This window comes from Equus asinus, chromosome 2 (genome assembly GCF_041296235.1).
Source record: "Equus asinus isolate D_3611 breed Donkey chromosome 2, EquAss-T2T_v2, whole genome shotgun sequence".
NCBI classification, from domain to species: domain Eukaryota; kingdom Metazoa; phylum Chordata; class Mammalia; order Perissodactyla; family Equidae; genus Equus; species Equus asinus.
Genome location: NC_091791.1, coordinates 154,296,405 through 154,314,757, shown reverse-complemented (window position 1 = coordinate 154,314,757; position 18,353 = coordinate 154,296,405). Strand labels below are relative to the sequence as shown.

The 18,353-nt window shown below is 60.2% G+C and overlaps 2 protein-coding genes across 2 annotated transcripts; one reads left to right on the top strand and one right to left on the bottom strand.

Annotated features, from left to right (window-relative positions):
- The first annotated feature begins 1,096 nt into the window (after positions 1–1,096).
- Positions 1,097–9,739, top strand: ITPKA (inositol-trisphosphate 3-kinase A). The gene is made up of 7 exons (XM_044765111.2): positions 1,097–1,720; positions 7,609–7,705; positions 7,791–8,007; positions 8,150–8,354; positions 8,565–8,666; positions 8,934–9,005; positions 9,122–9,739. Exons 1-7 carry the CDS (start codon positions 1,232–1,234, stop codon positions 9,323–9,325), a joined length of 1,386 nt encoding a protein of 461 aa, XP_044621046.2. The 5' UTR covers positions 1,097–1,231; the 3' UTR covers positions 9,326–9,739.
- A 78-nt stretch (positions 9,740–9,817) lies between these two features.
- On the bottom strand, positions 9,818–17,916 carry LTK (leukocyte receptor tyrosine kinase). Its single transcript, XM_044765110.2, has 20 exons — positions 17,761–17,916; positions 17,060–17,203; positions 16,790–16,961; positions 16,177–16,327; positions 15,886–16,032; positions 15,591–15,747; positions 15,334–15,516; positions 14,290–14,388; positions 13,741–13,893; positions 13,209–13,304; positions 12,718–12,916; positions 12,111–12,201; positions 11,917–11,981; positions 11,603–11,732; positions 11,410–11,507; positions 11,176–11,268; positions 10,973–11,074; positions 10,736–10,870; positions 10,570–10,660; positions 9,818–10,458 (listed from the first exon to the last, which is right to left on the bottom strand). Exons 1-20 carry the CDS (start codon positions 17,801–17,803, stop codon positions 10,132–10,134), a joined length of 2,676 nt encoding a protein of 891 aa, XP_044621045.1. The 5' UTR covers positions 17,804–17,916; the 3' UTR covers positions 9,818–10,131.
- Between the last annotated feature and the right edge of the window lie 437 nt (positions 17,917–18,353).

Genomic DNA, 18,353 nt, shown 5'->3' with positions numbered 1-18,353 from the left:
AAGGATCCTCATGCCTGGCATTTTGGGGAAGACAGGAAATGCTGTGAAATACTGACTTCTACTCAAAGAAGCCTTGCAGTTCAGCTGACCACGAACGTGTCAAATGGCCAAGACCCACTACAACGATGCCACCGATGAGCATGTTGCTGTGTATGAAACACTTTACCCCCAGCAGCGCTCTCCTTGCAGTTCCACAGCCACAACTCTGCGGGTCACATGAGGTTTTCCTAAATTCACAAGAGAGGAAATGGGACTCAGAAGGGTGAAGAGACTGCCGAAAATCAGGTAGAGTGAGCTGAGACCGGCTGTACCACCCACACTAAAACTACGCTAACGTTTAGAGATTGCACATCTTTCATTTTATTTTATTCTCACAGCAATCCCGTGCGGTGGACCACAACCTTGCGGAGGAGAATCAGCAGTCCAGGGAGGTGACATGACTTGCTTACAGCCCCACAGCGGACTCCAAGCCCAGAACTCCATAAGGACAGGAGGAAGAAAGGCTCAGCACCTCCCCCCGCCCCCCCAGCCTGTAGCCAGGGATGCTGCCGCAGGGATGAAGGGGGAGATCCAGGCCCCTTCCCCGACCTTAATCTCTGCCCTCTGAGAAGTGAGGAACTGAAGGGGAGAAGCCTCAGCTCGTTCCGGGACAGAGTCCCCACTTGGGCGCAAGCCCTGTGGGGAGGCTTCTTTGGGAAGCCGATTGCCTTGAACTCTATACTGAAGCAGCCCCGGGGGCAGGAAAGCCCCGGAGACCTGGAAGCCTTGGCCCAGGATGAACGGAACGCGGAAAGGACTGGGTGGGAGGGCAAGAGCAGGACCAGCTCCTCCCCTGCGAGGTCAGGGCCCTTGAGCAGCCAGGAGGAATCCTTCCCAGCCCCAGAGCCAGGCGAGGCAGTAGCGCCCGGGGGCGGAGCGGCCCCTCCCGTCTCGTCGAGGGCGGGCACTGAGAGGCCGCGAAGGCCAGGTCCTGGGTCTGCGCGCAAGAGGTCTGGGCTTCCCGGCCACCCGAGGAGCAGCAGGGAGCCTTCCCCGCCGGGCCGGGGCCGGCGGAGGCCCGCGCTTTCTCTGAAAGCGAAAGGAGTGGGCGGGGGGCGCGGCCGAGGCGGGGCCCGGGCGGGCGGCCGCGCAGGCTCCGCCTCGGGGCAGTCTCGAGCCTGGGGCTCCGAGCGCCTCCAGTCCCCGCCGCGCCGCGGGCTGGTGGGCTCCGCGGCGGCTCTCGTGCCGGGAAATGACACTGCCCGGGGGCCCGACGGGCATGGCGCGGCCGGGAGGCGCGGGCCCCTGCAGCCCGGGGCTCGAGCGGGCCCCGCGCCGGAGCGTCGGGGAGCTGCGCCTGCTCTTCGAGGCGCGCTGCGCCGCGGTCGCTGCCGCCGCCGCCGCGGGGGATCCCCGGGCCCGCGGGGCCAAGCGGCGTGGGGGACGGGTCCCCAACGGGCTTCCGCGGCCTCCCCCTGCCCCGGTGATCCCGCAGCTGACTGTGACGGCCGAGGAGCCGGACGTCCCCCCGGCCAGCCCCGGGCCGCCCGAGCCGGAGGGCGGCTGTCTCCCGGCCGTGGGCTCGTCGCACCTGCAGCAGCCGCGCCGCCTCTCCACCTCGTCGCTCTCCTCCACTGGCTCCTCGTCGCTGCCCGAGGACTCGGAGGACGATCTGCTGAGCGACAGCGAGAGCCGGAGCCGAGGCAACGTGCAGCTGGAAGCCGGCGAGGAGCTGGGGCAGGTACGGGCCGCGGGGGCGGGGCCGGCGCCGGGCGCGGAGGCCGCGCGCGGGGGACCCAGCTCTGAGCTCTCCCAGGACCGACTCCTCCCCGAGCGCCCGCCGCGGAGGGTCGGATTCTCACTGTTTAGGAGAAACGTGGGGCTCGGAGGGAGGCGCCAGGCCGACCTCTCGCCTTGGCAATTTTCACCCCGGTTCCACGGGCGGGTCGCGGCCTGGGTCCTGGGGCGTCTAAGAAGGAGAGTGAAGAGGAGTCTGCGACCGGCCACGGGGACCGGGTGGGGAGGGGGGAGCGCGACCTGCTGGCTGCGAGGTGGGGCCGAAGGCATCGGAGGGGCTTGGCCTTGCCCCGCGAACTCTCGCAGGGAGAGGGGCGCGCGAGCTCCCTCTCTCCCAGCCCCCTCTCCCGCGCCGCGGCCCCACCCCCGCCGTTGCCACGGTTCCCTCTCCTGAGTGGGAGTGGAGCGGCGCTCCAGGCTCTGCTCGGGAGCCGCCGCCGTCTGCTCCCGGCGCCCGCACGCGGCGTGGACGCGGGGAAGGGAGGGGCGCGGGGCTGGGAGCTCCGGCAGGGAGCGGAACGCAGCCTTTCCCGGTTTACTGCTCCTAATTGTGGCCTGGAAGAAGGTAAACTGAGGCTGAAAGGTCGGTATCAGCCTAGTCTCCGCCTCTGGTAGCCTGGATGTTCCGGGGCCAGGTTTGACCCTCGGATAACCCTCGCCAGAATGCGGTGAAGTCATTCCCAGTGCCTGCCCCTCAGGGGTGTGCGGCGGGCGCCCAGGACTGCCGTCTCGTCCCCCTTGTTTTAACCAAGGCCAAATACTTTAAATAACTACCCGTAGTTAACGCGAAGGAATTGCTTTAGATGAACGTTATGCAAGTGTCCCTGGAACGGAGAGGGAGGCGAAGGGCGCCCCGCCGGCTCTGGTGGCTCCGGGCCTGCCCAGAAGGGCGGTGAGAGCCGCAGTGGCGCGCCGGCGTTGGGGGAGAGCTCTGGGGCGCGGCCTGGGCCTGCTGAACCCGCGCCCCGCTGCACGCTCGGATTGGGTGAGGCGGGGGAGACTGTAAACACTTGCAGTGGGTCTGTGACTCAGTTACCCCCTGAGACCTACACTACTCAGAGGGCTGCATGGTTTGTAAGTGACACAAGAGAAAAAAAAAAGTCTCATAGAGCAGAAACACACCCCGCCGCCAGGTGTAGGGTGCAGGGAGTCCCTCTCTCCTCCCCGGGGGGGTAAGGGTACTCCTGACCCGTGACTGTTCCTCGTGCAACCCCGGCCCATGTAGGGAGGCAGGTGCCGCCGAGGGGTTTCCAAGGAGGTGGGATGTGGGGCAATGAGAGGACACCCCCCTCCCCACCTCCTCCGAAAATCCGGAGCAGTAGCTCTGGGTCCCCGCTCCCCCGCTCAAATCTCTGACAGCTGAGAGGCGGGCGCAGGAGGAAGGGCGCCACGGAGGCAGCCGCCAGCAGGCAGAGGAGGTCCCGCGGCCCAGGCCTGCGTGCACCGTAGGCAGCCGGCTGGGGCACGACTCCAGGGACTAGTGGCAGCTGTGCCCTGAGCGTCTTCGGCCGGCCTCGCCCACCCTCGGCCTTGCCGTCTGCTGGCGCGGCCAGGAGCTGGCGCAGATGGCCGCTGAGGGCCCCTCCTGCTCCAAGGCGGCGTCTCTCAGGCCTTCTCAGCCCCCAGCCCGCTGGGGCCTCCCCGAAGGCAAACAGCCACGGCGGCAGCAGATAAGCCCGGGGCTGTTGACAGAGGCCGCCTGCGTCCGCGTGGGAGGGCCCGGCGCGGACTTTGCCTCGTGTCCGGTCCGGGGGCGGCACAGCGCCCGCGCAGGCTGCCGGCAGGGCTTCCCCAGGCTGGAGGTAGAGGCCGCCGGCTGGCTGACCATGGAGGATGCACCTGCGGGAAAGATACTGAGGCGGCGCTCGGGGAGCTCCCAGCTCGCCAGCCCCTGAGACCCAGGCCTGGGCGGGTAACAGGAATAGCGCAGAGCAGGAGCCCTGGGAAGGCCCTACCTTACCTCTGCCCGGCACATACATCCTTTCCCTTCTCCTCCTAGGAGCCCGGCACAGCCTCCCTGGAGCTGGGCTTCCCCCAGGGTAGTCGAGACTAGGCAGCGTGCCTCCCCTCCGGAGGCCTTTCCCTTGGTAGAGGGAAAAGCTATGGGCAGGGAAACCCAGACAGGCCAGGAGAGGAGTTGGGAGTCTATCCCCAAGGGCAGCTGGCTGCCTATTCTTAGGCCTTGCCTTTATCTTAGAACAATTTTGGGGGGTTGCCCTAGCAGAAGAGAGGGTGTTTGGCTCCTGTTCATTTGCTTCTCTTCTCTCAGTGCTCCAGGATGGGTAAGGAGACCTGGATGCCATCCTGTCCTGGACTCAAAACTCCCACACTTCACTTTTCACTAATTATAGAGCAGAATTTAGGTTAACAGACTTCCTTTTTAAAAAGCAAATGCCCCTGGGAGGGTGAAGTCGTGGGTCACTTATACCTTAGTGCAAATCATTTTATAAATTGAAACTGATTGCTCTCACCACCACCACCACCTCAGGGAGTGCTAGTTTGATAGGGCAATGAGAACATGGGGTGGGGGTTGGGCTGGTCCATAGCTTCATCCTCAGACTGCATCATTGGAGGTAAAGAGTGGGAATCGGGAAGTAAGGGATTGAATACCAAAGACAGCAAAGAGGCTGTTCTGGCAGAAGAGACCCTGAGTGTATGGTGTGAGATAAGAAGCAGGAGTCCTCAGGGCTTCCAGATGGAGCTAAGACAAAGGAGAGTCTGAGGCTAGGGTCCAGCCAAGCCCTGCTCAGAGAGTGCTGCTCCCTGTCCAGCCCCAGGGGTGAGGAATTATCAGAGGGTCCTCCTGTGCCTTCATCAAAGACTCTTTCACACAGTCAACTCTTCTGGGCTCTTTGTCCCAAGATGCCCGGTAGCCTCTGACTGTGAGTTGGTTTCCTAGACTTCTGTGGGGAGTAGACCTGGCCAGAGGATGGGGCTTTGGCCCTCTTTTAAGCTAGATTTTACTTGGTAACATAATGAATCTGCTTTCTGATATCCATACAATAAAAGCCTTACCTGCTCAAAAATATCTTCCCTGCTGTTGTTTGTGTGCTAAAGTCCCCACCCACCCACTGAAGAAGGATCCTCCAGGAGTCTTTTAGGACACATGCATTTTTTATATACATCACGTTCCCTAGAGGAGGTGGCTCCCTAAGATGAAGATGGCAGTGAGTTCCACGACATCAATTCCTTCCATGTTTGACCATATCCATTACTGGCTGGGGAGCTAAACCCGGTGATACCAACCTCGGGAGGTGGCTAAGAGGGCTCAGATGACATGACGGGTATGAAAGCCCTATGTAACCTGCATGGCTGGAACCAGCCTTAGTCTTCACTGCTCTTGGCTGATATGATCCTCACAAAATAGGGAGAGTCGGTGATGACCCCATTTTACCTCATCTCGGGAGCGAGTGATGATGCTGTGTTATCATCACACGTCAATAAAGTGCCAGCAGCCCAGGACTGCGGGTACGAAATCCTCTTCTACCAGGCCCACCTTCCACCTTCCAGCCCCACTCACTGCTCCCACATGATCCCAGAAGAAAGGATGCTGCTGCTCTCCCATCTCACCTAACCCAGGGCTGGTTCCCTCTTCCACTGCGGGGGCTATAGAACTAGATGTACCCTCTGACTAAGTCTGTTCTAGTCCTACTGTCCCCCAAATTATGACAGTAGGTCCCTAAAGCTGCCTGAAGCCCCACCATTAAACTCATTCCTTTGGAAGAAGGCAAAGGTGTCCAGTGAACAGAGAGGGGTCCCAAGGCAGATCTCAGTGTTTCCCCAGGGATGAAAATACTTACACCACCTTGTGGCTGCAAATCACTTCACCTTGTACAAAGCTCTCTCTCCTGTCAGGTCCCATTCGACCCCCAAAGGGAGTCAGGTGGTAACATGGACTTGGAAGCTGCTGGGGCAGTTGGAACATGAGGAGGGGGTTGGGCTGGTAGACAGCTTAAGCCAGAGACTAGGGGGCTGGAGGCAGTGAGTGAGGGGATGCTCACTCCTCGAGCCTTGGTCTCCTTCTGAAAAATGGCAATAACACCCCCACCTCATGCACTGGCTATGCATGTGCATCATCATCATCCTCCTGATTCTCACATGAGTGTGGGGGAAGAGAGTATAGGATGGTGCTGCTGAGTACACATGGCACATACTTCTTCCTGGAATTTTATTTGAGGATTTGGAAGTGGGAGTTTTAGAAGAAAACTTGGATTTATTATGCAGCATAATGCAAACCTTGCATATATTTAAAGAGTAAAAAGGGAATTTTGAACGAGATGTCATGCTTCTAGTGGGCTGCTTCTGGCTACACCCCCAGATCCCTGGGGATTGAACACGTGATCACACCCTGGTGTGCCATGTAGGGACTTCAGTAGGAAAACAGGAGCAAAGCTGACTGATGCAGGATGAGAAGTGCCTGGCATGCAGTAGGCGGTCAGTAAACGGTGCCTTGGGTTATGGCAGCAGCTATGTCCTCCCAGAGAAAACAAGCTCACACAGATGAAATTCTCACTTGGGTTCACTCAGCTAGAAAGTGACACAGCCAGGACTGGAACCAACTCCTGACTACCCATCCAGTACTCTCACTAACCCCCATCTTCTCCCACGGGAAAGGGCTTTGTGGGCAGCAGCCTTCCCCTGCTTAGGCCACTGCCTCAGTTCTCCCTCCCACTCTTGGAACTCTCTGTGGTCAGTGAGGCTGGAGTTCTGGGTTCCAGCCCTGTGGGGGCACACATGTGGAACTCCTCTAAAAGGCAGGCACACAGTGTGGATGAGCAAACCTGTGTACTTCAGAGGGTAGACACAGGACTGATGAGATCTGGGTGGGAAGAGGAAAGGTCCAGAGTATGAGATGCTCTCAGGACTGGGTGGAGGCCAGAAGCAATGGTCATGAGGCAAGAAATACACCAAAATCTACATTTCCTTCCCAGTTTCACCTAAGATGACAGGCCCTCAGCCCTGCATCCTGTTTTCAAAACTCAGGTTTCTGAGTCTAGATCAAGAGCAAGGGTGCCCTGGGCCTTGCCAACTGGCAAGGAGTGACACTGCATCCAGACATACCAAGAGGGTCTCGGGGAGTCCCAAGCCATTCTTTCTCCAGGCCCTGCCAGGCTGACCTCCCTGCCCTGGGCCTTTGTAAAGGTTTTTTTCTGTGTTTGTCTGTCTCCCTAAATGAGAGGAACCGATGGTCCCAAGTGAATGAATCAATAATCCAGATTTGTCCAGCTTCTGCTTCATGCCGAGGAATGGGGTGAGAGGAGCCTGTTACACTCAAGTGTCACTTACTACTCACAACAACCCAGAGGTTATTTCCCCATTTTATAGATGAAGAAACTGACACCCAGGGGCTTGTTTCTCAGGCCTCAGAATCTCCTGAGGCATTGGTAGAAATGCAAATTTTTGGTCCCACCCTAGACTACTTCCCTGTGGTCAACCTGAGAATCTGTATTTTTAAAGGTGACCATCAGGCGAGTCTTATGCTCACAAAAGTTCTAAAACCTCGACAGAGCAGTTTAATAACCTGCCCACGCAGCTTTCGAGCAGCAGAACTGGGGTGCACACCTGAGCCGTCTGAGGCTAAGCCCAGGGCTCTTCTCAGCACATTCGAGAAGCTGGATATCTGTCACCACCCCGTGCCGCCACACAGGCTCACAGTAAACTTTCTTTGAATGAATGAATGAATCATCTGGCCCTAGCTGCTTGCAGTGGGCTGGGGTGGAGTGGGGTGGAGTGGGGTGGGGTGGGGTGAAGCAGGGCGAGACCCTGTTCCAGAGGGAGGACGTATGCATTGCTGAGACGTCGACGTGCAGACCACGACCGTGTTGCTTTCAGAAAAGCCACTGGCAGAAGATCCGGACCATGGTGAATTTGCCTGTCATGAGCCCTTTCAAGAAACGCTACGCCTGGGTGCAGCTGGCTGGGCACACAGGTGAGCGCGGGGCAGGCGCGGGTCGGGAGGGTGGCTGTCTGGAGGAAGAAGGGACTAGGCGGCGCTAACTGACGCCCATCTGCAGGGAGTTTCAAGGCGGCGGGCACCAGCGGGCTGATCCTGAAGCGCAGCTCCGAGCCGGAGCGCTACTGCCTGGCGCGGCTCATGGTGGACGCGCTGCGCGGCTGCGTGCCTGCCTTCCACGGCGTGGTGGAGCGCGATGGCGAGAGCTACCTGCAGTTGCAGGACCTGCTCGACGGCTTCGATGGGCCCTGCGTACTTGACTGCAAGATGGGAGTCAGGTACGCGGGCCCTGCCGGGCCAGGCGGGGACCGGGCGGGGGGCCCAGGGCTGGAACGAGCGCTCTACCCCGTGTCCAAGGTCAAGTTCGACGGGGTCCATGTGTGCGCCCACTCACGCCCCGCCGCTGCCTCGCCCCGGTAGGACTTACCTGGAAGAGGAGCTGACCAAAGCCCGCGAGCGGCCCAAGCTGCGGAAGGACATGTACAAGAAGATGCTGGCGGTAGACCCTGCGGCGCCCACCGAGGAGGAGCACGCGCAGCGCGCAGTCACCAAGCCGCGCTACATGCAGTGGCGAGAAGGCATCAGCTCCAGCACCACGCTTGGCTTCCGCATCGAGGGCATCAAGGTAGGCCAGGCCTGCTTCGCTTTGCACCGCCCCGACCCTTCCTCCACTCCAGCCCTCCTGGCAACCCCCCAGCCCATGAAGAGGCACCCTCTGTCGGCCGTCTTGCTGTCCCTGGGAGCAAAGGTCCCGGGAGGTACCGTGGCTCTAACCTGATCCTCTCCCCTCGGGTGGGTACGGGGCCCCTGACACTTCCTGTCCCACCTCCTTCAGAAAGCTGACGGATCCTGCAGCACCGACTTCAAGACCACGCGAAGCCGGGAACAGGTGATCCGCGTCTTTGAGGAGTTTGTGCAAGGGGATGCAGAAGTGCTGGTGAGCGCTAGATCCTAGAACCATGAGATGTAGGGGAGCCTGGAACTGAGGGGTGCCCTCGCCTAGTGACCCCTATGGTAGCGTTTATCGCATTGTGTTGTAATTGCTTTACGTTCCTGCTCTTCCGGGCTGCGCGCCACGTGGGGGCCTGTGTCTTCCTCATGACGGTATTTGCCAAGCCGAGCATGCATCCTGGACCCTAACATTAGCAGAGGCTCAATTGGCGTTTAGTTAATTTGCCCTCCTCTCCTACCCTACCCTCTCCAGAGGAGGTATCTGAACCGCCTGCAGCAGATCCGGGACACCCTGGAGGTCTCCGAGTTTTTTAGGAGGCATGAGGTAAGTGGGATACCCTCAGGTGCCTGGTCTGTGGTCTGTGAGGGGTCTACAGAGGGAACAGGATGGGGGGCTGCTCCGGGAAAGGGCCCGTGGCCTGACTGAGTGGGGCTCGGCAGGTGATAGGCAGCTCGCTCCTCTTCGTGCATGATCACTGCCATCGCGCCGGTGTGTGGCTCATCGACTTCGGCAAGACCACGCCCCTACCCAACGGCCAGACCCTGGACCACCGGCGGCCCTGGGAGGAGGGCAACCGCGAGGACGGCTATTTGCTGGGGCTGGACAATCTCATTGGCATCCTTGCCAGCCTGGCCGAGAGATGAGGCTGGGCCTCTGTCCCCGCGTGGACCGGGCTGGTCTGACAGATGGACCTGCGGCTGCGTCCCCGCCGCCGAGCATGAGGGCGAGAGACTGAAACCCCGCGGTGCGGGGGCGGTTCACACGGTCCAGCAGGGCCAGGTGCCAACCACGACGGGACGCACTGCACGTGCCGGGGGCTGTTCCCCATACAAGCCTCAGCGTTCCCAGAGCGGATGACACTAAATTAAAGGGGGAGAGGCGGGGTAGAGTGGGACAGTGGGCTTCTCCCTCAGCCCAGCTCTTCTGAAGGGGCTCCATACCCCTCCAGAGAGGCCAGATAATGAATTTTATTTCGCAGGCACTAGATCTATTGGTCTAACCTCCCACACTACAATGGACTCCCCTTCCCAATAAAAGAAAGACACCAGCTTTGGCAACTCAGGTCTCCTCCCCCCTCCTCTGGTCCCCTCTTTCTTAGTTCCTTTGCATCCCTCACATCCACTCAGACCACTGGAGGATGTGAGAAGAGCTCTTTATTAGAGGCATCTGTAGGGCTGGGGGCTGCCCAGGCGAAGGACTCTCATGAGGAAAGGGCAGTCCAGAGGCTGGCTTCCTGCAGGAGGCAATTTCAACTCCCTGCCCACACCTGGAGCAGGGGGGTGGCCTCTAGTCACCAAGATCAAAGTCTGGGGGTGGCCAAGCTCTTCGGCAGGAGGCCTGGGGCTGGTTACCAGGATGAAGATTCCAGTGGTGCCAGGCCAGCCCTGAGACAGGCCCAGACATGCAGCACAGACTGCAGGGGACAGAGGCTACTGAAATAACAAGCCACCTAGAAGCCTGAGGAGTGCAGAGAGGAACTGTTGCTACCGTCAATGCCCGAGTCCTCACCCTCAGGGCCCCTTGGGGCCCAGGAGCCATAGGTGGGATTCCAAAGGTTCTGTAGTTGGAGGCCCCTGATTTTGGAGGGCTTGAGGCCAGAGGGCAGCCAGGGGCCAAGGAGGCTCCCTCCCCAGCTCTTCAAGCTCTCCAGACTCAGTTCCTGGGTCTGTGGGGATCGTAAGCCCTCCAAAGACCTGCTCCCCAGTCCAGAAGCTCCTTCCTCCTCCAGGGTGGGCCCAAGCTCCATTGGCAGGGGTGAATTCAGCACATCAGGGTCCTGTAATAGGAGGGTAGAGGAGCAGGGGGCCACAAGGGGGCCACAGCTTTGTTTTATGGCTTCCCTCCTTACCCCCAAGACCAGGATGGTCAGGGCAGGTCAGGGGCACACCTGAGTGCAGTACTGAAGGCGCTCCAGGATGCTGGCAAAACTGGGGCGGAGCTCAGGCTGGTGCTGCCAACACTGGGTCATGATACGGTACCTGGGGGAAGGCAGGAGTTCGTGCCCACCCGTGGCTGTGAAGGACCTCCTTCTCTGGGCAACACTCCATACTCACACAGGCCCTGGACAGCCCCTGGGAGGGTCCATCCGTCCCCCTCCGACAACGAAGTCCAACACTTCCTGGTTGGTGCGCCCAGGGTAGGGCATGTAGCCCAGTGAGAAGATCTCCCAGAGCAGCACCCCAAAAGACCTGCATCACGAGTGGGGGGATCAAATGAAGCCCATCAGGCAGTCTCCCCTTCCCTCACATGAGGTAGCCCAAGGCAGGGGAGGGAGGAGGGCGTGTTATCACCAGGAGTCCGTCTTGGATGTGAAGATGCCCTCCAGGAAGGCCTCTGGGGGCATCCACTTGACAGGCAGCAGAGCCCGGCCCCCCTTTCGGTAATAACTGGCTCTACAGGAGGGAAGAAGGGAGTGATGAGTCATTCAGATGCCATTGGGTGCTGGTAAACTCCCCTGGAGCAGCAGCCTTCCCCACCTCCCCAGGCCCCACACCTATAGATATCTCTTGCCATCCCAAAGTCCCCAATCTTGGCCACTCGACCGTGTCCTGTGCAGCTCAGTAGGCAGTTCCGGGCAGCAATGTCCCTGAAGAGTTGGGCAAAAAAATCACAGCTGGAACTCAGAAGCTCCAGCCCTGATCTTGTTCCTTAAAAGTTATGTGGAAGGGCTGTTCCTTGGGGAGGAAGTTGGGCTGGGGGGGTCCCCTGAACCAAGATCACATCCAACCTGTGGATGAAGTGATTTTCTTCCAGGTAGTGGCAGCCCTGGGCTATGTCCTGGGCCAGCTGGAGCAGATCCTGCATGGCCAGAGGTGACGGCTGGTCCTGGGTCGGGCAGAGGGCACATCAGTCCATGCAGGTTTGGGAACATGTGGTCAGGGTCTTCAGAGGGGCTTGGAGGGCTGGGAGAAGGGACTCACCAGGTGCGGCCGACTGCGCCTCAGGAAACTCTTCATGTCCCCTCCAGACATCAGCTCCAGCAGAATTAGGCGAGGGGCAGCCCGGAGGCTGAGCCCCACACAGCGCACAATGTTCTGATGGCTGAACTTGCTGAGTGAGTGGTGCACATACCCCATCACCAGCAGGGAGAGAAACCATGCTCCAGGCTCCACAAAACTAGAGAGGACCTGTGTCCCTAGCCTTGCTGCCTCTCAGCCCCAGGGTGAAGAGAGGCTGTTCCTGCAGGCAGTTCCCGGCGCCTCCCTCCCACCTTCCACCTCGGCCCCAGGTGCACCTGATGATGAGTGCCTCCATGAGGAAATCCAGCTCGTCCTGAGGAGAGCAGAGTTCTGGCAGAGTCTGGGAGCAAAAGAGCACAGAGCCCATGACACTTCAGGAGGGCTGGCTGAAGCCTAGTGCCAGGAATTGCTCCTCCCTCCACAGAGCCCTGCTCTCCTACCCACAGCCAGAAGTCCTGCCCTCTTTCACCTTGATAGCCACCTGCAGGGGGTTGGGGTCCCCAGGAAGGCCAGTTACCAGTCCCTCATAGACTTCTCCAAAGGCACCATGGCCCAGGGCTCTGCAGGAAGACAGGTTGGAAGGGCGTGGGTGCCTGGGCCATGGGAAGGGTCCTAGAGGGTCTAGTGCCTCCTTACCTCCCATCCCCTCCATATGCCCAGGTGGCCCTATCTGAGGATTTGAGCTCTCTCTGCACCATGGCATGTCCCCAAGTTCAAGCTCTGCAGGGGCCGTATTAAGCACAGAGCCAGGGCAGAAGAGAAGGCAGGTGTGGGGTCAGAGTGGGTCTGGGAGTCTGTGGTGAGGCCTTCCTTTAGGTTCTTGCAGACACCCTGGGGAGGAGGCAGCCTTTGCTCCAAAGGACTCAGATTCTAGGCTTCCTACCATCCCAGAATTGGGGATGACAGCTGACCTTGAACAAGTTACTTTCCCTTTTGGAGCTTCTCTGGCCTCCATCTCCTCTACACAAGGGGTTTGGGCCAGATGCTCTCTGGAATCCATAATTCACCACAGGAGGGAATGGGATTGGGGGTGGGGATTCAGAGCACAGGTTCTCAGAAGGAGGGGGAGAACTCACCTGAACAGAGTGACATTGGCTGGGGAAACTTCGGTAAGCCCTGGGGGCAGAGGCCAGGACTGGGCTGGGCCAAGCCCCAGCTGGCAGTAGTAGGGGTTGGGGGCTGTCTTGATGGTGGAGGTTCGAAGCTTGCTCAGCTCCATGAGCTCAGGGCCTGGCAGCCTCATCCCCCATAGGCCCTGCCACTTCTGATGGTTCACTGAGGGTGGGAGGGACAATGGCACACTCTCTACCTGCCCATCAGGCCCACTCTGCCTTGCTTCCCCTTGCCCAGGACCCCTCTCCAGATGCCCATTAAGGTAAATGTTTTCCCCCAGGCCTCCCCAGCTGCTTCTACTCTTAGAAACCCAGAGGAGCCCACCACTACTCTGCTGGGAGTAGGGGTCTTAAAATCAACCGTGTCTGCCACTGGGACCCCACAGAAGCTCATCACAGCTCAGTGGAGAGGTGGGCAGCCTTGAATCAGCCATGCTTGCTGGATGCTTCCATACCCAGAATCAGGACCACACACACCATAAGGAGGCTCAGTGTCAAGGTCACCACCACAGCCACCATCAGAACCAGAGGGCCTGGTGGGGTGGGCAGGTCTAGGGAGAAAGAGAGACACCTCCAGTGGGAAGCTCCTCTCTGTCCCTCCACCCCAAGTTTTAGCCACGCCTCAAGACTCAGCTCAAGAGTTAACTTTTCCATGATGCTTTCCCCACTTATCCTGGACAAACACAACTTCTGCCTCCTGAGAACCCCTAACACACTTTACACCTCCCATGGCAACTGTCCCCATGAGACAGATCTAGCTCTAGCTCTAGATATGCAGATGTGACATAGATGTAGATATCTCCCCTCCACATTAGACCATTAGCCTACACGCTCCTTGAAGGCAGAGCATGCCCTGTTGCACCTCTAGTCCCCTGCCCAGTACCCAGCCTGGTGCCTGGCACACAGCAGGCATCTTTCCCAGTGCCCTATAGCTCCTCCCAGGCCAGGGCCCCAGGAATCCAGACCCTGGACAAAGGCAGGCCATACCCATGCAGGTGATGTTATCTGCAGCCAGCTCCATGCCCTCTGGGCACATGCATTCGGCCCACTGGAGCTCCCCCTGCCATTGGCAGTCTTTCAGAAGGCAGTGACTGCAGTTGAAGTGCTGGCGGATCTCCACCTCTCCGTGGTTCTCCGTGACTATGAGTACAAGAACTGATATTGCAGAGGGAGGCAGGGAGCATACACACTTTTTCCAGCTACATGGATAATTCTAGCCCCGAACTTGGGAACAAGGCCTGGCATTTAACCATGGTGGGAGTGCTTGGGGGACTTTTGGTAAGCCTGCATACTCCCTCTTCTGGGATCCTTGAGCTCCCAGGTTTTTGAGGAAAATTCATATTAAGGAGATACTTGACAAGCACCCCAGAATGCCCCATACCAGCATCACAACTGACAGTCCAGTTCCCAGGTGTTCCTGTGCTGTGCAAGAAGAGGTAGTTCACAGTGCAGAGTTGGTGGCTCAGATGGGTGTGGGCTCAGGGATTGAGGAAAAGAGCTGGGCCAGGCTGAAAGGTGGGGGGTAGGGGCCAATACCTGCCAGAGGCTGCAGGTAGAGCTCATTGCTGGGGTGTATGTAGGACACCCCATCTTCCCCATCAGCCCAGAGGATGTCAGTCTCTGAGGCATCACCCCCTGGAAATTAAAAGTGATAGAAGGTTTGGCTACAAAATGGGGGGAGGAAGGAGCACACAGCTGCCTCACAGCTGGGAAGCTGGCTTATGAACAGTGGGGAAGCTGAAGTCTCCCAGTGGAGATCCCAGTGTGACCTTGTCTACACTAGCATTACAATACAGGTGCTGCCAGCTCACAACTGGGAGCCAAGAGGCCAGAGATGGGGGTCGGGGGTGGGGAGGGAGTAACCAGCTTGAACCTGAAGGCCTGGCTCAGGTGGGCTGGGACACTCCTTGTCTGTCTGAATCCCTCTGGTCCCACGTCCTCAGTTATGAAATGGGAGAGGCCCAACCCACATATTCCCCTTCTGTGATAATGCAGATGATGTGTATAAAGTACGTATGAATAGTACAGCCCAGACAGACACAAAGGCTCTGTTTCTTTACACTAGCAGTTTCCAAACTCTGGAGTGTATTAGAATCACCTGGAGGATTGATAAAAACACAGATGGTGGGACCCTCCCCTAGAGTTTATGACTCAGTAGGTTGGAGGCGGGCTGAGAATTTGCAGTTCTAACAAGCTCTTAGGTGGTGCTGATGCTGCTGACTCAGGGACCACACTTGGAGAACTACTGACTTAAACCATCCTTGCCTGTCTGCCTCCCTGCCCAGCTTGCTAACTCAGCCAGCTCTAAGCTCCTGGGGCTGCTGCAGAACAAGGAGGGGATCTGTTGTGATGGAAAAGGTCCTGGATTTAAATGAAAATCTAAGGAGTTCTCTCTGCATGTGTGAATTGCAACTTATGTGACCTCCTTTCCTGAGAGCTATTACTCTACCTGCTCTGGCCTGGATGGAGCGAGGCCTAATGCCTTTCCCGCTTAGCCTTTTGAGGGACTCCTGCCTGTATTAAGGCTCTAACCTCACTTCACCCAGGGTTCCCCGCTGCCCTCCCCAAGGATGCACCTACCCCGGTAGCCGCCGCCGCCGCCGCCCGCAGTGCAGGCCCCGCCGCCGCCCCCGAAGCCTCCGGCCGCGGCCCAGCCCAGCGTAGCCCAGGCCTCTGCGCAGCCCTGGCCGCCCTCGGCCCCCTCCCGCAGGGAGCGGCCGGCCTGCGGAGAGGGGGCCCGCGACGTCCAGCCGCCGCCTCCACCTGCGGAGAGACAGCAGGATGGCCGGCCTCGGATGGGGACCACGTCCCTCTCCCCCGCGGCCCCGCGCCCTCACCTGCCGCCCCGCTTCTCCCGCTGCTCCCGGGCGCCGCCGAGCGGTTCTCCAGTTTCTCGGGGGCTGCCTGCGTCCGGCCCCGGTCCTGCCGCCTCAGGTAGGCCCGCCCGCCTCCTCCGGCCGCCACGAGCAGCGGCTCCAGCTCGCCGGCGCGCAGCTACGGGGCCAGCGGCCGTCAAGAGGACCCGGCGCCGGGCGAGGGCCCAGCCAGGCCCCGGGATATGGGGACCCCCAAGCCCATATGGAGAGCTCGTGTGTGCGCGCCCGCGGGAAGAGGTTTGGGACCCCAACGTACCCGAAAGACGTAGGTGGCGCCCCCGCCACCCCCGCCGCCTCCGGCCCAGCGCCGCGACCCCGGGACCTCTTCGGTCCCATCCGTCGCCACGTGCTCCTCAGCGGCCCGAGACTCTCCTAGGCAGACGAGCCGGCTCTCCGGGCTCCCCTGCGGGCACCGCGCGCCGGACTCAGCGCGCGCGGGACCCCCGCCTCGCAGGGCTGGTGTCTCTGCACCAAGGAGAGCCCCTGCCTCCGCCGCGCCCTCACCCTGGGGCGCTTGAACCGCCCCCTTCCCGCAGGCTCGGCTTACTCCCGGACAGGCGTCCTCTCCCTGCTGTCCCACGAGGATGTAAAGCGGCTCCCCACCACGAAGGGAGCACACGGCCGAGATGAAGACGCCGTGCGCCCGCGACAGGTGGTTTCTGGCGCCTGTGCCGCCCGCCGCGCCGTAGGCTGAGATCCTGCGGAAAGCGGGCGCTGAGTCCACGGCCCTCGACCACCGGCCGTCGGTCCTCAGGCCGCCCGCCCGGGGCAGAGACTGTGACAGAGGAGGCTCCAGAAGTTCTCATCTGAAGGCCTTAGAGGCCGCAGTCCATTTTGAAGGGATGGGGAGACTAGGTTTGCACACCGAAAAGTTAGGAGAGTTGCACACTTATTTTAGGAGGCTTCCCTTGGCGCCGCCGCTGGTCTGGGGCCCTGTGCTTGGCCGGGAAAGGCTCCCGGGTACGAGCTAACTCGGTGGCGACTATTGCGACCCTTCCCCGGGTTCCGCTGGAAGAAGGGACAGTCAAGGTCGCCCGTTCCGCAGGTCTCTGCGGAAGGCCCTAAGACGCAATGTGGTGCGCAGGTGGCCTTGGTTCCTCTGACCGCAGAACCTCCGACTCCCAGCGCTCCGCCCACCTCCATCCCTGCCGTCCACTTACAGGTACTGGCCGGGGCCGGGCGACCGCCACAACTGCACTCCTCTCAGAGGCCCGGCGGCCCCCACTGTCACCACCACGCTGCTGCCGGCGTAGGCCCCGTCGCACTGTGTTTGTGTGGGCCCGCGCGGACCACTGGCCCCGCAGGTGGAGAACCGCCAGGGCCCGTGGGTGCCTGAGAGCAGGGAGGGAGGGAAGGGTCGTAGAGTACCTGCCCGGCCCGAAGGCTTGGGCGTGGTGAGCGCAGACGGGAGGAAGGAGCTCGGAGCTCACCTCGATGAATTAGGGGAGAGGCTGGCTCCGAGCCGGTAAGTGGGGCCGTGACATTCGGGACCCGGGGGCTTGGAGCTGGCAGCGGCAGGAGCGAGGATGGCAGAAAAGGCCCCTGGGATTCCGAGCTGGAGCAGAGAATTGTGCCTGAAAGGTGACGGGGAGACAGCAGAGTTGGGAGAGGGGGCAGGATGTTAATGGAAGACGGAAAATAGAACCTCTCGACAGCCAGCCCTTGCCTGTTGCGGCCACGCCCCTGACCCCACCTAGCCAGCGCACTCCAGAGCTTGGAAGCCGGCCAAGACGCAGCTCTGGTCGCCGAGGCTCCGCAGGATGCCCACTGATACTTCCGCAAGTTTCTCCCCTGGAGAGCCCTTCCCAGTGGATGACTTGGGGGCCGCACTGACCTCAGTCCTGCAGGCACCCCATCCTTTCCTCCACTTAGCTTGGCGGTCCCGCCCACAGGCGGCGCTGAGACCCTAGGGCCTGTCCCTCCTTCCCAAGCGACGCGATCCGGGTCCGGGATTCAGGCAGGCACCGCGCTTCTCAGCATGCACTCTAGGAACACGGGCCTGGGAGCTTTGGCCGCGACGGGTGGAGGCCTCTGGAGGAGCCACTGGGACTCGGTCTGTCGCGACCGCCATCCCTAACCCTAGGAAGGTGCTTCTGGCTGGACGGTTCCTTGACTGCTAGAAGGCACTTACCCGCGGCTCCGAGCCACAGCAGCAGCCAGCCCGAGCGGCCCATCGCCTGTTCAGCCCGCCGCAGCTAGGGATGTAGGTAGGCTCAGACCTTGCCACTTCGGTCCGGACTGCCGCCTATAGGAGTGTACGGCCGCTCGCTAGTCACCGCCAGGTCCTAAAGCCGGCCTGACCACACCCACCTCAGACCCTGGGATGCTGGGCAGGGAAGGGCGGGGCATGTGGGCAGCAAGGTCCCCACCTTCCTGGACAGGCCTTGCAGAGCCTCCATCCAAGGGCTCTCTGCCTGGAGCCACTGGGTTTGCTTTTGGCTGCCCCAGGGAATGTAGTGGCTATGAGGGTAGGAAGGAAGCGCCACCACTTTTGACAAAGTGGCAAGTCACACCCCAGACACCCTGCACCGGCTTCCAGGTCTCTCACAGCAGGAGTAGTGTGGTGTATGCTCCATTGGTGGTGGTGGTGCAGTGGTGTGTGGGGGTTCGGGGTGGGGTGTGGGGGTGATACATGGAAAGTGTTCTTTAAACTGCCCCAAGGCATCATTATTTGCCATTACTTGTGTCTTTCAGTGCCTTTGTGACTGCCAGGCTGAACTGCCC